Genomic DNA, 15,777 nt, shown 5'->3' with positions numbered 1-15,777 from the left:
CAGAATCCAGTAGGTTTCTTATCTTCTGGGGGCCTACTTTCTATCCTTTTTCTCTCCTTCCTTCAGTTTCAAATAGTCCTCCTGACCTATACTTCTTATCTTAAAGTAAGTTAACTGTAGGCTCCGCTTCTCAGCTGCTTCTTCCTATGTGGGCAAACCTCCCAAGGCAAAGTAGGCCCAAGTCTCATCTCTCTAGGCTTCTCCTGGATTTCGGTCTTCTAATAACGAACTATATTGACAACGCTTTGTTTTTAGCAGTAAAACATTTTCTTTGATTTCGTTCCGACGTTTTGCTTTTCTTCAGCAGGAGAGCTACATTACCTAGTCCTCCATAACCAGCATCAGAGTCTGCACTGTGGTTATTGACACAACAGTGCCAATAAGCATTGATCTTCCTTTCTCCCAAGATATGAAAGGATTATCAAAGTTGTAACTGGGTATCAGACATGACACATTTAAAGACAAAATGCATTTGCTCATTTATAACACAGCCAGCAAGGGCTGTAGGAACAAAGACTGTTCTTCACTTTTGGAAACAAAGGTAACACTTTCTCAGGAAACTGATCTTCTACCTGCTATAATAATATGGTTGGCACTGATTTTGAATAAAGAATATATTACGTTCTCAGAATTTTTTTTAAAAGGCATCTAATAAATCTATACAGTGAATAGCATGTCTTTATTCTATTTACAGTACATTTGTTATAAATATAATACATTTTTGAAAAGCTTATTTTTAATTAACTTGAGTAGATTTATATTTTAAACAGATCAACTCAATTGTTAAAGTTACATAATAAAGAATATGATAATTTAAATGACAAAAATCTCATATTGTGAAATAGTGCACTCTATGCTGAGATGAATGAGAGGGGGGGAAGTCAACTCCTTTCAAAACTATATTCAAAGCATCAGAAAAAAATTTTTTTCTTTTTACAAAGTTATGTATAAGCCATAGGAACAACCAGATACTGAAGTATGAAGACTCATAACCCAAGTTCAAAACTGATTTTAGAGAATTGTGTGAAGTAAGACAACAAACCGTGTATTTGACACTCTATAGAACTTCACAGTAAAGCTGGAATTTATAGACTAATGGCTTAAAAGGAGTATTGCCAACAAGGCCTTTTCTTTCTTCAAATCATCTCCTAATGCTCATATACCATCAGTAAGTTGTAACAGCAGACTTAGACACTGGTTTTAAGATGGGGCTTAATAAGGTGCATGGATATGCTGAAATTCTGTATTATGAGCGTGTAAATTATTACCAGGGTTTAAAGAAATACAAAAAAAGAATTTAAGTATTCTCAGTCCAACGTGCTTTGCATCATCAACAAATAGACAAACCAAAAGTATTCTGCAGTGATCCGACACCAACCTCCCGAACAAGTTAGGCATTTCAAATACTGCTGTAAAACCCATCCAGTAAAATAAAACTGATTCTTGTGCATTTCAGTACAAATCTGTAAGGTGTCACACATTATTGATGATGATCAGGGCAGGCATGGAGCTCTGCTGACTTGTTTCAAATACTGTGACTTGGTCCGATAACTTGGCAAACACCCTAGGAGTTCCAAGGTTATAAACACCCGTGTGGACAAAGCATGCTTTCAGCTGCAAACTGTGAATCTCCTGGCTTTTAAGCTGAAGTTTATACTGTGTTTGTCCCAGCCATGTAAATGATCCATGGATTTCCAAAGCTTCTGGGCTAAGGGAGGAGGAAAATGGTAAGTTGGAGGATATTTTTTCTTCAGGAATTTTTTGCCAAAGCCCCGTAACACATCCCTTTCATCCAGCAACTCTAATTCTAGAAATTATTTATGATGCCAACTGTTTATTAATAATAACATCAATAGTAATAACTAATATTACTATTTCTATAACTAACATTTATTAACAGTTACTATGTTCTAGACTTAATGCTAAGAATGAATTATCTCATTTAACACTCACAACAGCAGCCAGTAAATAGGAAACCTGATTTCAAACCTGAGCTTTTAACCACCTGGTTCTCCATACATAAAAATAAATGTATATATAAGAATGGTTATAATATTTAGACTGTTTATAATATTGAAACATGGAGACCAACCCAGTGTCTACCAATAAGACATTAGTTAATTAATTTATGATACACAAAATGTGTTCAGATTTCAGATAGCTGACCCAGATCCTGTTTGCAGTGTTATACCGTAATTAATAATCAGCATATGCTTCACACTGCTTTTCTAAAGATCTCAAATTTTCTGAATTCTGAAAAGCACCTAGCTCTTAGGAGTGCCAATATAGACCTGCATTTTTTTTTTTTTTTTTTTTGCTGTTGCTGGAGAAGGAAATGACAACCCACTCCAGTGTTCTTGTCTGGAGAATTCCAGGGACGGAGGAGCCTAGTAGGCTGCAGTCCATGGGGTCGCACAGAGTCGGACACGACTGCAGCAACTTAGCAGCAGCAGCAGCATTGTTTTATAAATCACAAAACAAGACCAAAAAAACTTCTATCATGAACTTACTGATTTTCAAGTTTAGAGTTCTTTATCACCAACAAGCTTTTATAAAAATTGTCACCTCTGGCCAGAATTGCTGCTTTTAGAAACCAGTTTTCATTTGCGACTACTGAAATGCTAAGACAAATCTCTGTAACTCTTCTCTAACACTTCTTTTTTTATTTGGCTGTGCCAAGTCTTAGTTGCAGCACACAGGATCTTCAATCTTAGCTGTGGCATGTGGGATCTAGTTCCCCGACCAGGGATCGAACCTGGGATGCCTGCCTTGGGAGCACAGAGTTGGCAAGTCCCTTTGCTAACACTTCTTAATACCAAACAAAAAACGGTATGCCTGAGTAAACTCTATCTATATTAGATAATTATTTGCATAATTTCAAAATATTAAACTACTTTCAACTCAATCTTTAACTATAAAATAAACCTGCCCTAAATAAATCTTTACCTTGTTGTTTTATGCCGAAGATCAACTATTACATCGACGTCGGCCTTGGAACAATTGGAAAGTAAAAGGGTCACTGGTACTAAACAAAGGCTGTGGAAAAGAAAAACCAAAAAAAGATTAGTGGGGTATTGAAAACAAAAACACTTTCTTGAAAATAAAACTTACAGTTACCTAACAGCATAAGATCCTCAAAAATAATTATATTCAAGTAAGGAAAAAAATTGAGTTCTAAAATCACTCAAGCTAAATGAGTTGCATAAATAAGAAGTAAAACATATTAATACAATGCTTGAATACTAAATATTAGAATATATACATTCACAAAACCATTTTTATTTCCTTTTATTAAAGCTAATCTTTAAAAATAACCAGAATGTTTCTAGGTTGTTATTTCCCAAAATGAAAAACAGAAGGAAACAACTGCAACGAAGAAAGACAAACGGAGGGAAAAAAAATCGTGAAAAGGTGCCAACAACTAATGCTGTTCTTTGTGTTTCTCAAAAATTACTTAACTTTGAGAACTTGGCCTAGATTGACATTTACTATTCTATCAAATCTGTACAGAAGCCATCATGTTTGGGAGACTATGAGAATTATTTCTGTATAGCCAGTTATGAGAAAAGCCCTTTCAAGTAGACATATTTGCTCAGTTAACCTAGTTTCTGATCTCACATAGCACAGGAGAAAGGACAGGGAGTGACAGAAGAGGACCTAAGAACAGACTGGTACAGAGTTCATATTAAGAACATAATAAATGAACATACTCTATGCACAAATGAAGCCTGGTTACATAGTATTATTTAAAATACGTTACCCTATTAACATAAAGAACAATAGTAAAAAAATCTTATGAGCTCACACAATATTAAAATTCTGCTCAGATAATATATTTTATGCTCTCAAAAATTTTATATCCCCTTACTAAGAAACGCTTCCAAAACCACACTGCAAATAACAGATTTCCCTAGACAAAAACTAGGTTAATTTCAAAAACTCATCCTTAGATTATACTGGTGCTACACCCTTACCTTCCCCACAAACTTCTCACAGGAATGGAGGACAACCTAGACTAATGAACAGTGGTCCAGTCTAGAGCCCCTCATTAAGTTAAATTCAAGTCATGTAACTTGCAACCCAAAGCAAAACCTCAGGACCTCTAGCAGTGTTGCCACTTGAGCCTCAAATCCTCCATGCTCTATCTAAATGCTTCCAGTGAAAGAAATAAGAACATCTGGATGCTTCCTTACCCCAAAGTCATTATCTTCATTCCTCTTCTTCCTCCATCACTGTTTCAGTGAATAGCACTCTCATCTCCCCAGCAAAGCTTGGGCATCATCCCAAGTATTTTTTTTTTTAAAGTGGGAATGGGGGCTACTGCCTCATTAGCCCCCCATTCCCAACTTTCTACTATTCGTCACAAATTCCTATCAATTCTGTTTCCCACACAGCTCTGGAGGCTGGTGACTTCACTCAAAATTCACATTCCTTACGAGTTCAGGTCACTGCATCTCTTGGTTTACTAATCACCTCTGAATTAGTGTTCTGACGTAAACCAATCTTCGACTGGGTGTTTCTCATACCTGACGTGTGATCCTCCCACTACAACGTGCATCACAGTCACAGGAGGGCTTGATAAAAGAGACTGCTGGGCTCCATCCCCAGAGTTTCTCATTCAGAAGGGCTGGGTGGGGCCCAAAATCTGCGTTTCTAATAAGTTCCCAACTGCTGCTGCTCTGGGACCACCTTTCAAAAATCACTGCTTCACACAACAGCCTTTCTAAAATGCTCATCTGATGAGCCAAAAACAGTGCCTAGAGACCAAACTGCTAACAACCATTCCCCCACCACTAACATCTGGTATTATTAACAGCATGAATTCTAGAGTCAGACTGCTAGGGTTCACATGTCAGCTCAACAATTCTGTTTCTCAGTTTCCTCAACTGTAACCTAGGAATAATAACTTTACCCATCTCTTGAGTGTCTTGTGGTGGCTGGTAAGATCAAATATGCTAAGCACTGACAATAATGCCTAGCACAAGTTCAAAAGCTTCACAAACACTATTTAACACACCTTCTTACTGTGAGGAGCGATGGCAGCTAACCCCAGTTTGACACTTTGTTGTTTCTCGTATTCTCATTCCTCTGCTGCCCTGTGTCCCACTGCCATGACCAAGTTGCCTCCTGTCGCGCCCCTCCCCACTTCCCATGGCATTAAGAACACTCTTCCAGATCCTCGGTCTCTTCTCTTTATGTGCCACACCTCACTTTAACTGAAATCTGGCTGAGGACACAGCTGCCTCTACAGGCCTTGCCATAACAGATGCTGTTTATCTTCCAGCATCTTTCGCATCTCAGGCCAGAATGTCTCATTAATGTAGTTAATACCCCTTGTTGAGTTCTTCCTCCTCTCTCTCCTATAAAAACACCTCCACTTTTGTCATAAACTACTCCAAGGTTTTTGTTCTTTTTCTTTGCCCTCAAACTGACAAACTAAACTAGTGAACGTAACTTAGTGCAACAGAGATTCCTTGGGACAGGTGAAGGGATAAGCATTTTGAAATATCTGAGGTAAAGATGAGGGAAGCATCTGCTTCACCCCCCCCCCCCCCACCCTTGATTCATCTACGATGTGGGTCAAGCAGAGGCCTGCCACCTAGACAGAAGGCACTGCACAGGCCTCCTCTTCCACATCATCTTACCGGTTTCATTCATTAAAAGCTTCTGCTTGAGTTTGCTTTCTTCTTTTCAATCCTGAATTTTGTCATCTTTTTGGTGAACTTCACTGTTTAGGTAGACAATTTATTCAGCTCCTTCTCAAACCCTTAATGTATCACCTCCATAACCACCAGGAGTATTCAAAACTCAGTCATCTGTCTTTCATGACTTAACTGTGAGTTTTTTTTTAGTCACCTAAAATAACTACCTCTGAAATACTCCTCAGCTTTTCCACTCACTGACCACGATCGCCAGCTCTCTCACTCAATTATGCTTCTGATCTTCAGTTTCACTGGAATGTCCAATCATTTGACCCTCTACTTCACCGATTCTCAACCCTGATTACTGTGGTAATGGTCATTATTGTTTAACAATTATTCACTCCCCTCACGTTCCAGCTGTGTGATGGGGGATCATCTTTGTTGACTGTGAAGGAGAGGCTATTTGGCCAATGGAGTAATAATGACCGATGCAAGCAGAAGCTTTAAATGTGCTACTGCAACGTGGCTCACTTTTTGTTTCAGAGATACGCCATGAGAAGAACAGCTAGTTGCTGCCCATTTGGACTGACCCCCAAAATACATGTGCACAGATGTGAATCCAACCAACCCAGCCTGAAGGAGAATCAAAGATGTCGATGCTCTGCACACCCGTGAGCGTGGGAATAAATGCCTGTAAGCTACTGAATTCTGGAGTGGTGTCTCACAAAGCATTATTGTGGCAATCTGAGGATTTATTTAAAATAGACAGACACCTGGGTCCTATTCCCAGAGGTTCTGATTTAACTGGCCTGAACACCAAGATTTTAAAAATTCTCCAGGTGATTCTAATGTGCAGCCAAGTTGGAAGAAACTGCCGTATCTTATCCTTCTCGACCCTTCCTTGTTTTCACATACTTCCATGCACAGTTTGAATTCTGTGATACTTTATTTTAGCTCACTGTTCTGCTTTAGTTTGATCAAATCTGTCCTGTTTTACATACTTCCCTGCACTGCCAAGTTTCTATGATGCTTTTCAACCCTAACAAAATCACATGGAGAAGTCCTTCATGTTCCAGCCTCTAACACACAGCCCAGGTTTTAACCACTAAGCAGCACCATGGAATCTAAGATGTTCAGGAAATACATGATGCAGGACAGGGTTTGATAAACAGGGACAAAGTAGAACCGTGAGGTAAAATGAAATATTATGGAATCAAAACTGTCTATGGAAGCGTGTGAAATCAAGACAGGTTCAGTAGAGATAAAACATTTCTTTCCTCAGCTTTGGCTGCACATTAGAATCACCTGGAGAACTTCAGGAACTCTGGATGTCCTGCCTGCACCCTTGGCCAATCAAATGGGAATCTGTGGGAGTAGGATCAAAGCATCTTCCTTGTTTTTTTAATTTTCTCAAGTGATACCAGCATGCCTCTGTCAGTCAAAGGCACACAGACTGAGCACCAAACAATTGAGACCTAGACAAAGATTTAAGACCAAAAGTATTTAAAAATAACTTAAATGGCTAAAACTTTTACAAGTCTGACAACAGAAAGTGTTGGTAAAGGTATCAACAGAAGGAACTCCCACGTACTACTAGTGGGGATGTACTAATTAGTAAAACTAGTTTGAAAGAAACTGGGCATAAAAAGAATAAACTCTGTATAATACCACTTATACAATAAAGTTCAAAAACCCCACAAAAATCAAAATATGGAGATGTAAACTTGGTTGGAAAATTATAAAGAGGAGCAAAGAAATGACTGCTAATACTGGGAATGGACGGCAAGTACACAGGGGGCTTCTGAGACTGCTAGCAATTTTTAAATTTCTTCCCTAGAGATGATTTTTTGGGTATTAGTTTTATGGAAAAGAATCACTGTGGCCACACATTTTCAGTTTTGAGAACTTTTCTATGTGTTATACTTCCCTGGTGGCTCAGATGGTAAAGCGTCTGCCTAAAATGTGGGAGACCTGGATTCAATCCCTGGATGGGGAAGATCCCCTGGAGAAGGAAATGGCAACTCACTTCAGTATTCTTGCCTGGAAAATCCCATGGATGGAGCCTGATGGGCTACAGTCCATGGGGTCACAAAGAGTCGGACACAACTGAGCAACTTCACTTTTTTATGTGTTATATTTCACAATAAAAAGGTTTAAAAATGGTTGGCACCATTCAAGTTACGTTTTAGATACTTCTGCTGCTCCTAAGCCTCTGTGAAGGTCTTCATTTTGCCCAGCACTCTGTTCTCAGCCGGCTTCTCATTCCTCTCAGTAGTTATCCTCAAATTTCACTTTTAAAAATTCTCTACCCTTTCTCATTTCCTAGAGTACTTTGAGTACTTAACCTTGCTCCTACAAACTCTCTAAAAGGGAGGCATATGCAAACTTGTTAAAATTTCTCCCTACTTTCATCTTTCTGTCCAAAGCTAATCCTGCCACTTTTCAGCGTTACCTTTTCATCTATTAAGGGTTTTGTCGCCTTTCTTGCGTCCCATCACTTCCTTCAAGACCATAAATACAATCCGTTATCTTCTAAGTAAGTAAACAGTAATACTGAAGGGTATTCCCTGATCCCTGTTCACAGCCAGGCTTCCTGAAGGGCTGGTGGTCTACACCAGTATCCTTACTTCCTTCCCACCTCTCTCTCTCCTCAAAACCTACTGTGTCATGCTTCCACCCCCCATACAGTTAAAGAGTCTTCTCAAAATCATCAACAATTTCTTTATCATTAGAACTAATGAAACTACTTTTTGCAGCCACTTTCCTCTCCTTGAACTGCTCTCACTCCACCTCTGTGATCCCACTTTCTACTCACTGGTCTTGTCTTCCTAATTCTTTGACTGCTACTTCTCAACCAGTCTTCTTGATGGACTCCTTTTTCCTTAGCTCATCTCTCCAATACCACTGTTCTATGGGTCACCTTTCTCTTTTGTTCTATCCCACCTCTTCCCTACCCCTACCCATGGTGACTTCACCAAAACTTACACCTTCAATTCTAATTTACAGACTGGCTCTAACAGACTTCACTCCATCTTGTTTTATATCTGCAAACCAGCTCCTTTTTGAAGTATCACCTGACTTAGGACCTTTTATTTTAGAACCTCAAATTTATGTAATCAAGCTATTTGTCAAAATTATAAATACATCACCCCCCAAGAGTTTAACACTTGGTAAACCTTAAGCCAATGATGCTGTCTAAATGTAAACTGATGAATCTATACCATAGTCATGTCTAAGGTTTATTCTGTATCTAAAACAAAAACAAAATGATTTACTATTTTTCCTTCTTTTTGACTTAATGATAAATATGTTCATCAAAAGAAAACTTCTGACAACTAATTGGCTGAGGAAATATCCATCTATTAATTACAGTAGCAACATATAATAACCATAGTAACAGGTAAATTACTTAATGGCAATTTCTGTAGACTCAATATTAGTCTAGATTTCTTCTTCAATATTTGTGTTAATGCTATTAATAAATGTGTGGATGTGTGTGCATGCACATACAGGTGTGTATATTGCAGAAAAATTTTAACAAAAATACATCTCAAACCTTTTTTGATGAAAGGGATGATTAAATGATTCTGGATAGTGAAGACTTGTTTTAATAAGATTAGAAAGCTGTTCTGCTGATGGTCTTGAGGAAACTGTAGTGTTTTCTGGCCTAAAAAATTTTAATAGTTCCATTTCTGGTGGCTCCTGAGAAAAGAAAAAATATGACAATGAAAACACTGCCTTCTTAAAGTAAGGTGTAACAGATACAAACAAAAGAAGCTAAAACCAGTGGAAATAAAGTAAAGCATGTACAATACTTTTTCTGCTGTAAAAACTAACAAACTAACAGTAGGAATCATGTGCAATACAACCTAGGATAAAAAACTAGGATCTGTAATCATTTATTCATTGTCTGTTATGTGCTAGTGTTAACTTGATATCCAACAACCTCACATAATAGTTCTATGATCCTGGGTAAGGTATTTAATACTTCAAGACCTAATTTCCTCATATGTAAAAATGGGTTCACAATAATAATAATTTCAAAAGTTGCTGTGTTTCTCATCTAATAAAACTGCTTAGTACTTAGGCTATAAACATTCAATTGTATATATCATCTGCTTCGAGAATTTTTAAAAATATTCTCCTTATTAATTTATGGCTGCACTGGCCTTCCTTGCTGTGGGTGTGCTTTCTCTAACTGCAGTGAGTGGGGGCTACCCTCTCTAGAGTTGCAGTGCACAGGCTCCTCACTGGACGGGTTCTCTCGCTGTGGAGCACAGGCTCTAGGTGCATGGGCTTCACTAGCTGTGGCTACCAGCCTAGCTGTCCCCAGGCATGTGGTATCTTCCCAGACCGAGGATCAAACACATATCCTCTGCATTGATAGGCAGACTCCCAACCACTGGACCACCATGGAAGTCCTCTTCCTTGATTAATTTTTTTCTCCATTTTCCTTTACCATCAGAAATTTTTGATTTTTTAATTTCCTGGTAGCCTAGGTGGAATCTGATCTACACCTAGGACTGGCAAACCACATCCCATGGGCCAAAGCCAGATTGCTTCTGGTTTTTGTAAAGAGAGTTTTATGGAAACAGAGCCACATCCATTTGTTTACATACTGGCTATGGCTGCTTTGGGACTCTAAACAACAGAGATGAATAATTCTGACAAAAACCTTCTGGCCAGCAAAGTCAGAAATGTTTATTATCCAGCTTTCCTCAGAAAAAGTTTGCTGACCCTTGATTTATACAGCTGCCAAAGCAACATTCAAATTTGTTTTTAACTTATGAGTGAGAGGAAAGTGACTCTAGAGGTTTACTCTGGAGGAGGAAAAACTTGTGCCTGGAAGCCAGGAGGAGCCGAACATCTGATGTTCCCCTTCTTAATCTGGCTCCTGCTTATACTGGAGTGTTCTTCAATTTTTGAAAACTCACTCTTCTGCATTTTTGTTAAACTTTAATAAAAAGTTCAAAAAATATCCTATTGTTTAACATAGTATAATCATCTAAGATAAACAAGCTGTTATTTTAGACTTCTAAACTATACTGAATCTCTACATACCACCTACCAGGAGGCAAACACATGAACAGCAGCCATAAAAGGATACCAAATACCTGAAGCTAATTTACTGAGGGAATACTGACAAAAGCGTCCCTCTCTCTCAGCTTAAAAGCAGCAACAATTTTCACAGTGAGTGCTGGACAATTTGTACAGTAGTTTTTTCCAATAAGGGTGAGAGTTATACTCCAAGACAGCGAGTTCCATCACAAGAGAGGCAAGATATAAAATACTCCCTGTTTTATAAGTAAGCTAAAGTTTATCAAGTTATGCAAGTAAATTGCACTACGTCATCAATCTTAAAAGTCTCTGAGCTCCATATATATTATCCTCAATATGATGAACATGCCACATCTCCCAACTCAGCTAATCACGTAAAATATTTCAAAGGTGAAATACAGAGAAATAAAAAGGATATGCTCTAGACAGTATTTTTGTAAAATGGGAATATAACATATGAGTAAATTTTATAGAAAACACTTTGTTTCATTTTATAAGTGAAAATCTTGCCTTGAGATGTTCCAAATTATCAAAATATGACAATTTATAAATGAGATTTTTAATTAATCAAATCAGTTTGAGGAAAAAAACTTTCTTAAAGTACGAAACAGATTTGGGGTTAAACATATCTTCATTAAACCTAACAGAAAATTACCATTAGTCATCACTAAAGTAAAAATCAATTCAAATTATATTATTACCAATGGAATGTAAAGCTAGTATACCTAACTTTGATGAGAAATCACATTTACATAGTCCCAAATTATCTCCCCACAATTACTTCTTCTTATAAATAAAAAGAAAAAATAGTAATACTGTGGAGAAACATGGCAGGTAATATCTTAATCAAATGATCCATCACCTCTAATGGCACGAATTAATATCACGTGCCTTTTTATTTTTTTTTAAGATTTTTTGACATGGATCATTTTTAAAGTTTCTATTGAATTTGTTACAATATTGATCTTGTTTTACGCTTTGGTTTTTTGGCCCTGAGGTGTGAGGGATCTTAGCTCCCCAACCAGGGATCGAACCAACCCCTTGCATTGAAAGGCAAAGTCTTAACTGCTGGACCATCAGGGGAGACTCTCATGTGCCTTCTGATGTAATACACTGACAGGGATATAACATCACTTAGGAAGTATTTCAGTTAAAAATTTCAGTTAAAAATGTGTGACTTTAATTTGATCATAAGAAATATTCAAAGTATTATTCTACATTAAAATAACTGGCCAAGGCTCTTCAAAAATGTCTACATGATAACTGAAAAATAAAGGTTCAGAAAATGTTCCAGATTAAAAGAGACTGAAGAGACAAGTGAACACAACGTGCGATCCTGGACTGAATTCTGAATGGGAAAAAGCAAACCAAGTCTTATAACTAAGACAGTTGATGACATCTGAATTTAGACTGTATATATGAGTACTGCATCAATGTTAAACTTCCTGAATTAATAATGGTTTCTGTGATTACGGAGAAGATTGTCTTTGTCTTCAGGAATACTCAGTCTAAGTATTTAGGGGCAGATAGGCAGATGTCTGTTAACTTACTTTGAATCACAGGACTAATATGCTTAAATTTTATTTATATATATGATGAGAACTTTTGATAAGATTAAACAGTATTTTAGGAGAAATGAGAAAACAAACAGAACTATCAGCTGCTGTGCAATTCCAGAGGCCCTCCTTTACACTATATGACCAGCCCCATTAAGTTTAGCAATGGTGTGTGCCTGCTGAACAATAAGCAAGGTAAGATAGAGGATATGGTTCCTTCCTCTCACAGAAGTCAATTCTTTTTATAACTATGAGCTCTAGATTCAATAAAGAGTGTATCTTAGGAAACTCCAAGATCACAAATGCATCTTAATGCTATTAAGGGCTGCGGCTGCTAAGTCGCTTCAGTTGTGTCTGACTCTGTGTGATCCCATAGACAGCAGCCTACCAGGCTCCCCCGTCCCTGGGATTCTCTAGGCAAGAACACTGGAATGGGTTGCCATTTCCTTCTCCAACGCATGAAAGTGAAAAGTGAAAGTGACCCCATAGACGGCAGCCTTCCAGGCTCCTCCGCCCATGGGAATTTCCAGGCAAGAGTACTGGAGTGGGGTGCCAATGCCTTCTCCGTATTAAGGGCTGCTGCTGCTAAGTCACTTCAGTTGTATCTGACTCTGTGTGACCCCATAGACGGCAGCCCACCAGGCTCTCCGTCCCTGGGATTCTCCAGACAAGAACACTGGAGTGGGTTGCCATTTCCTTCTCCAATGCATGAAAGTGAAAAGTGAAAGTGAAGTCACTCAGTCGTGTCCGACTCCTAGTGACCCCATGGACTGCAGCCTACCAGGCCCCTCCGTCCATAGGATTTTCCAGGCAAGAGTACTGGAGTGGGTTGCCATTGCCTTCTCCGGTATTAAGGGCTAACAAACTTCAAAATCAATTTGTTCACTTTTAATTTTAATCAGCTTTCTGCCACCAACCCCCAACTCAAATCTCAGTATAAAAGCTTGCACAAATCAGACACCTTCAAAAACACAAACCAACCAAACAAAACTCCCCCACAAGTTCACAGGAGGCCCCAAAGCACGTCATTACCTGTTTCTGAGGATATGAAAAAGCTTCTTTTCCTATAGTGCGAAGAACAACATGGTGCTGACCTTCCAAAATAAGCTGCTTACTGTCTTCCACTACGTAAGCCTAAGAAGAACAAAACACAAAAACGTTACCCCTGCTTGGCAGTAACCTCAAAAGTAACCAAGGCAAAATCTGCTGGAAAGTTGAGGTATTACAGCTAATATCTATCAAATACCAATACTCATGACTGTGTCAGCATTTCTAACTTTTATTCATTCCTTCAATCAATAAAGTATCTGTCAAAATCTGCTCTGCCTCAGTATAAAACAGTTGGCCTGGATATTGGAGAAACAAATCTTGAAACCTTTCCCAATTTTCTCTAGAGTGCTTAAGAAGCTAGCCCAAAAAGAACAGTGATATACCATAACACAAGCTTTTTTCTTTACTGGATTGACAATATACAGGCAAACGGCTTTTTTTTATACTTGTGCTTCTAAGACATACCAGAGTTATCACACAGTAGAGCAAAATCAGTGAGTATAACTGTAAATCTTATAAGTGGAAATGCCAGGTCCTTGGAGATCTTAAATTTAAGTATGTAAGCTTAAAAAAAAAAAGGCTTTTTTTCTTCTTATACAATGGCCTAATTTAATCTATATTAAAACTTATTCCAGCATGTAATTCTTCTTCTTGAACTTCTTCTATCCTGGAGAAAATAAAATCTCTAAATGGCTCTGATACACGTAACATCACATTATGCAAATACAGATAGTTAAATTCCGTTTTTTTTAACAAGCCCAATGTTTTTTAACTATTAGACTCAACAGATTCAAAATTACTTAGTCAAATGCTATAAACATTCCAAAAATGTTTATTTTCAATTTCTATACTTAACACGTGTGGCAATTTGCCATCCATTGATCACACTTGGAGAAGTGCTGCACTAAGGCCCAGGCAGGCCCAAGGCCTGCTTAGCATCTGTCCACGCACAACTGAGAAATGCAGGAGTTAAATAAATACTTGATGAAGTGACCTTTAATCGAGAGGATGACAGCTGATCAAGTCCTGACACAGGACACACATCTCTTTCAGCGGTCTTGTGGGATCAAAAAAAAAATCATGCATAACCCTATAATGCAGTCTCTCCTGCACAAAGTCTTCGTTTTTCAAACCAAACCTTTATTTTTGGTTAAGAACAATTAGAAGCTGTATTACACCCCCTTGGGCTTTCCCTGGTGGCTCAAATGGTAAAGAATCTGCCTGCCATGCAGGAGACCTGGGTTCAATCCCTGGGTTGGGAAGATCGCCTGGAGAAGGACATGGCAACCCACTCCAGTATTCTTGCCTGGAAAATCCCATGGGCAGAGGATCCTGGGGGGCTACAGTCCATGGGGTTGCACAGTTGGACACGACTGAGTAACACTTTCACACTTTCAATCATACCCCCTTACAACTAATTTTTTTTTAAACAAAAATGTTGTCTAAGTTCTTAGTTTTCTTTTGAATCGCACTTTATTAGAGTGCTATGTTTCCTAAGCATCCACGCCACAACTTAAATGAATTGTCAATTTTCTTTCAGTCAAGGGGACACTTTGTGCATTATCCAGAGCCCTCACTAAGGAAAATCTACTAGTCACTTTCTCAAATGAGCTCAATCATAAACTTATCACAGATACTAGCCACTACCAGACAATATCCCATCCTTTAATCTATTCAAACTTCCATTTCCTAACTGTGGAGCATCACAGTCTTGGGTAGTTTTCTTCTTCTTCATGTGATCAGCAATAATAGTAGCTGATTTTCATTCAGGGTGATTTTTAAAATAATAACTCACCCCCCAACCAAGGTTACTGTGGGCTCAACAATAAGTACAGGACACAGCATACATTACTCAAGATCCTGTCTCGGATATATTACAATTGTTACACTGCAGGCGTTTGTGGAGTGACAGCTACAAATGCATAAGGTCTATTATACGTTTAATGGATGCTTGGTTTACATAAAAGGGCAATGCTATTGAGGCTAAAAATAGAATTTTCTTGACTCAAAGCTTCAAGGACATTTGATTTCAAGGTAACAATGTGTAATTTATCCTTTTAGCATTAAGCATCTTTACCCTCTATATTCAACAAAAGTCAATTTGCTTAAGTACTTTTATTGGAACTCATGTAAAGCCAGCTTGGTTTCAGGAAAGTTTATTTAAAAATGTACAGCTTGGTAAAAAGAACACGCTAGAACATCTGAATTAATTTAAAATGCACGTTCTGATCATCTACCATGAACATGTCCCAGTGTAAGGCCTCTGTACTGGACAATACAAAATAAAACCTCTTCACATAGTTCAGGTGAATATCCCTAGGCAAGATCCTAAATTTCAGTTTAGAATCATTTCTAAAGACACATACTTAAGATACAAAAGGGTATACTGTGAAAAATAAATCTCTGTATTACAGTTCAAGTTAACTTTGTGTGCGTGCTAAGTCACTTCAGTCATGTCCGACTCTTTGCAA

At 38.1% G+C, this 15,777-nt stretch overlaps 1 protein-coding gene across 2 annotated transcripts in view; it reads right to left on the bottom strand.

The window, feature by feature from the left end:
- Positions 1-660: 660 nt before the first annotated feature.
- TRAPPC8 (trafficking protein particle complex subunit 8) overlaps positions 661-15,777 on the bottom strand; it is an 82,749-nt gene continuing 67,632 nt past the window's right edge. For both annotated transcript variants that reach the window (XM_055559405.1, XM_055559406.1), the window contains exons 26-29: positions 13,289-13,390; positions 9,199-9,344; positions 2,947-3,036; positions 661-1,708 (exon numbers count right to left, since the gene is read on the bottom strand). In XM_055559405.1, coding sequence (XP_055415380.1) covers positions 1,474-1,708; positions 2,947-3,036; positions 9,199-9,344; positions 13,289-13,390 — 573 coding nt within the window. In that variant the 3' untranslated portion in view covers positions 661-1,473. The remainder of the gene's footprint in view (positions 1,709-2,946; positions 3,037-9,198; positions 9,345-13,288; positions 13,391-15,777) is intronic.

The sequence above is a fragment of the Bubalus kerabau genome, chromosome 21 (genome assembly GCF_029407905.1).
Source record: "Bubalus kerabau isolate K-KA32 ecotype Philippines breed swamp buffalo chromosome 21, PCC_UOA_SB_1v2, whole genome shotgun sequence".
NCBI classification, from domain to species: domain Eukaryota; kingdom Metazoa; phylum Chordata; class Mammalia; order Artiodactyla; family Bovidae; genus Bubalus; species Bubalus kerabau.
The sequence above is the reverse complement of the archived record's forward strand: the minus strand, read 5'-3'. Positions and strand labels throughout refer to the sequence as shown.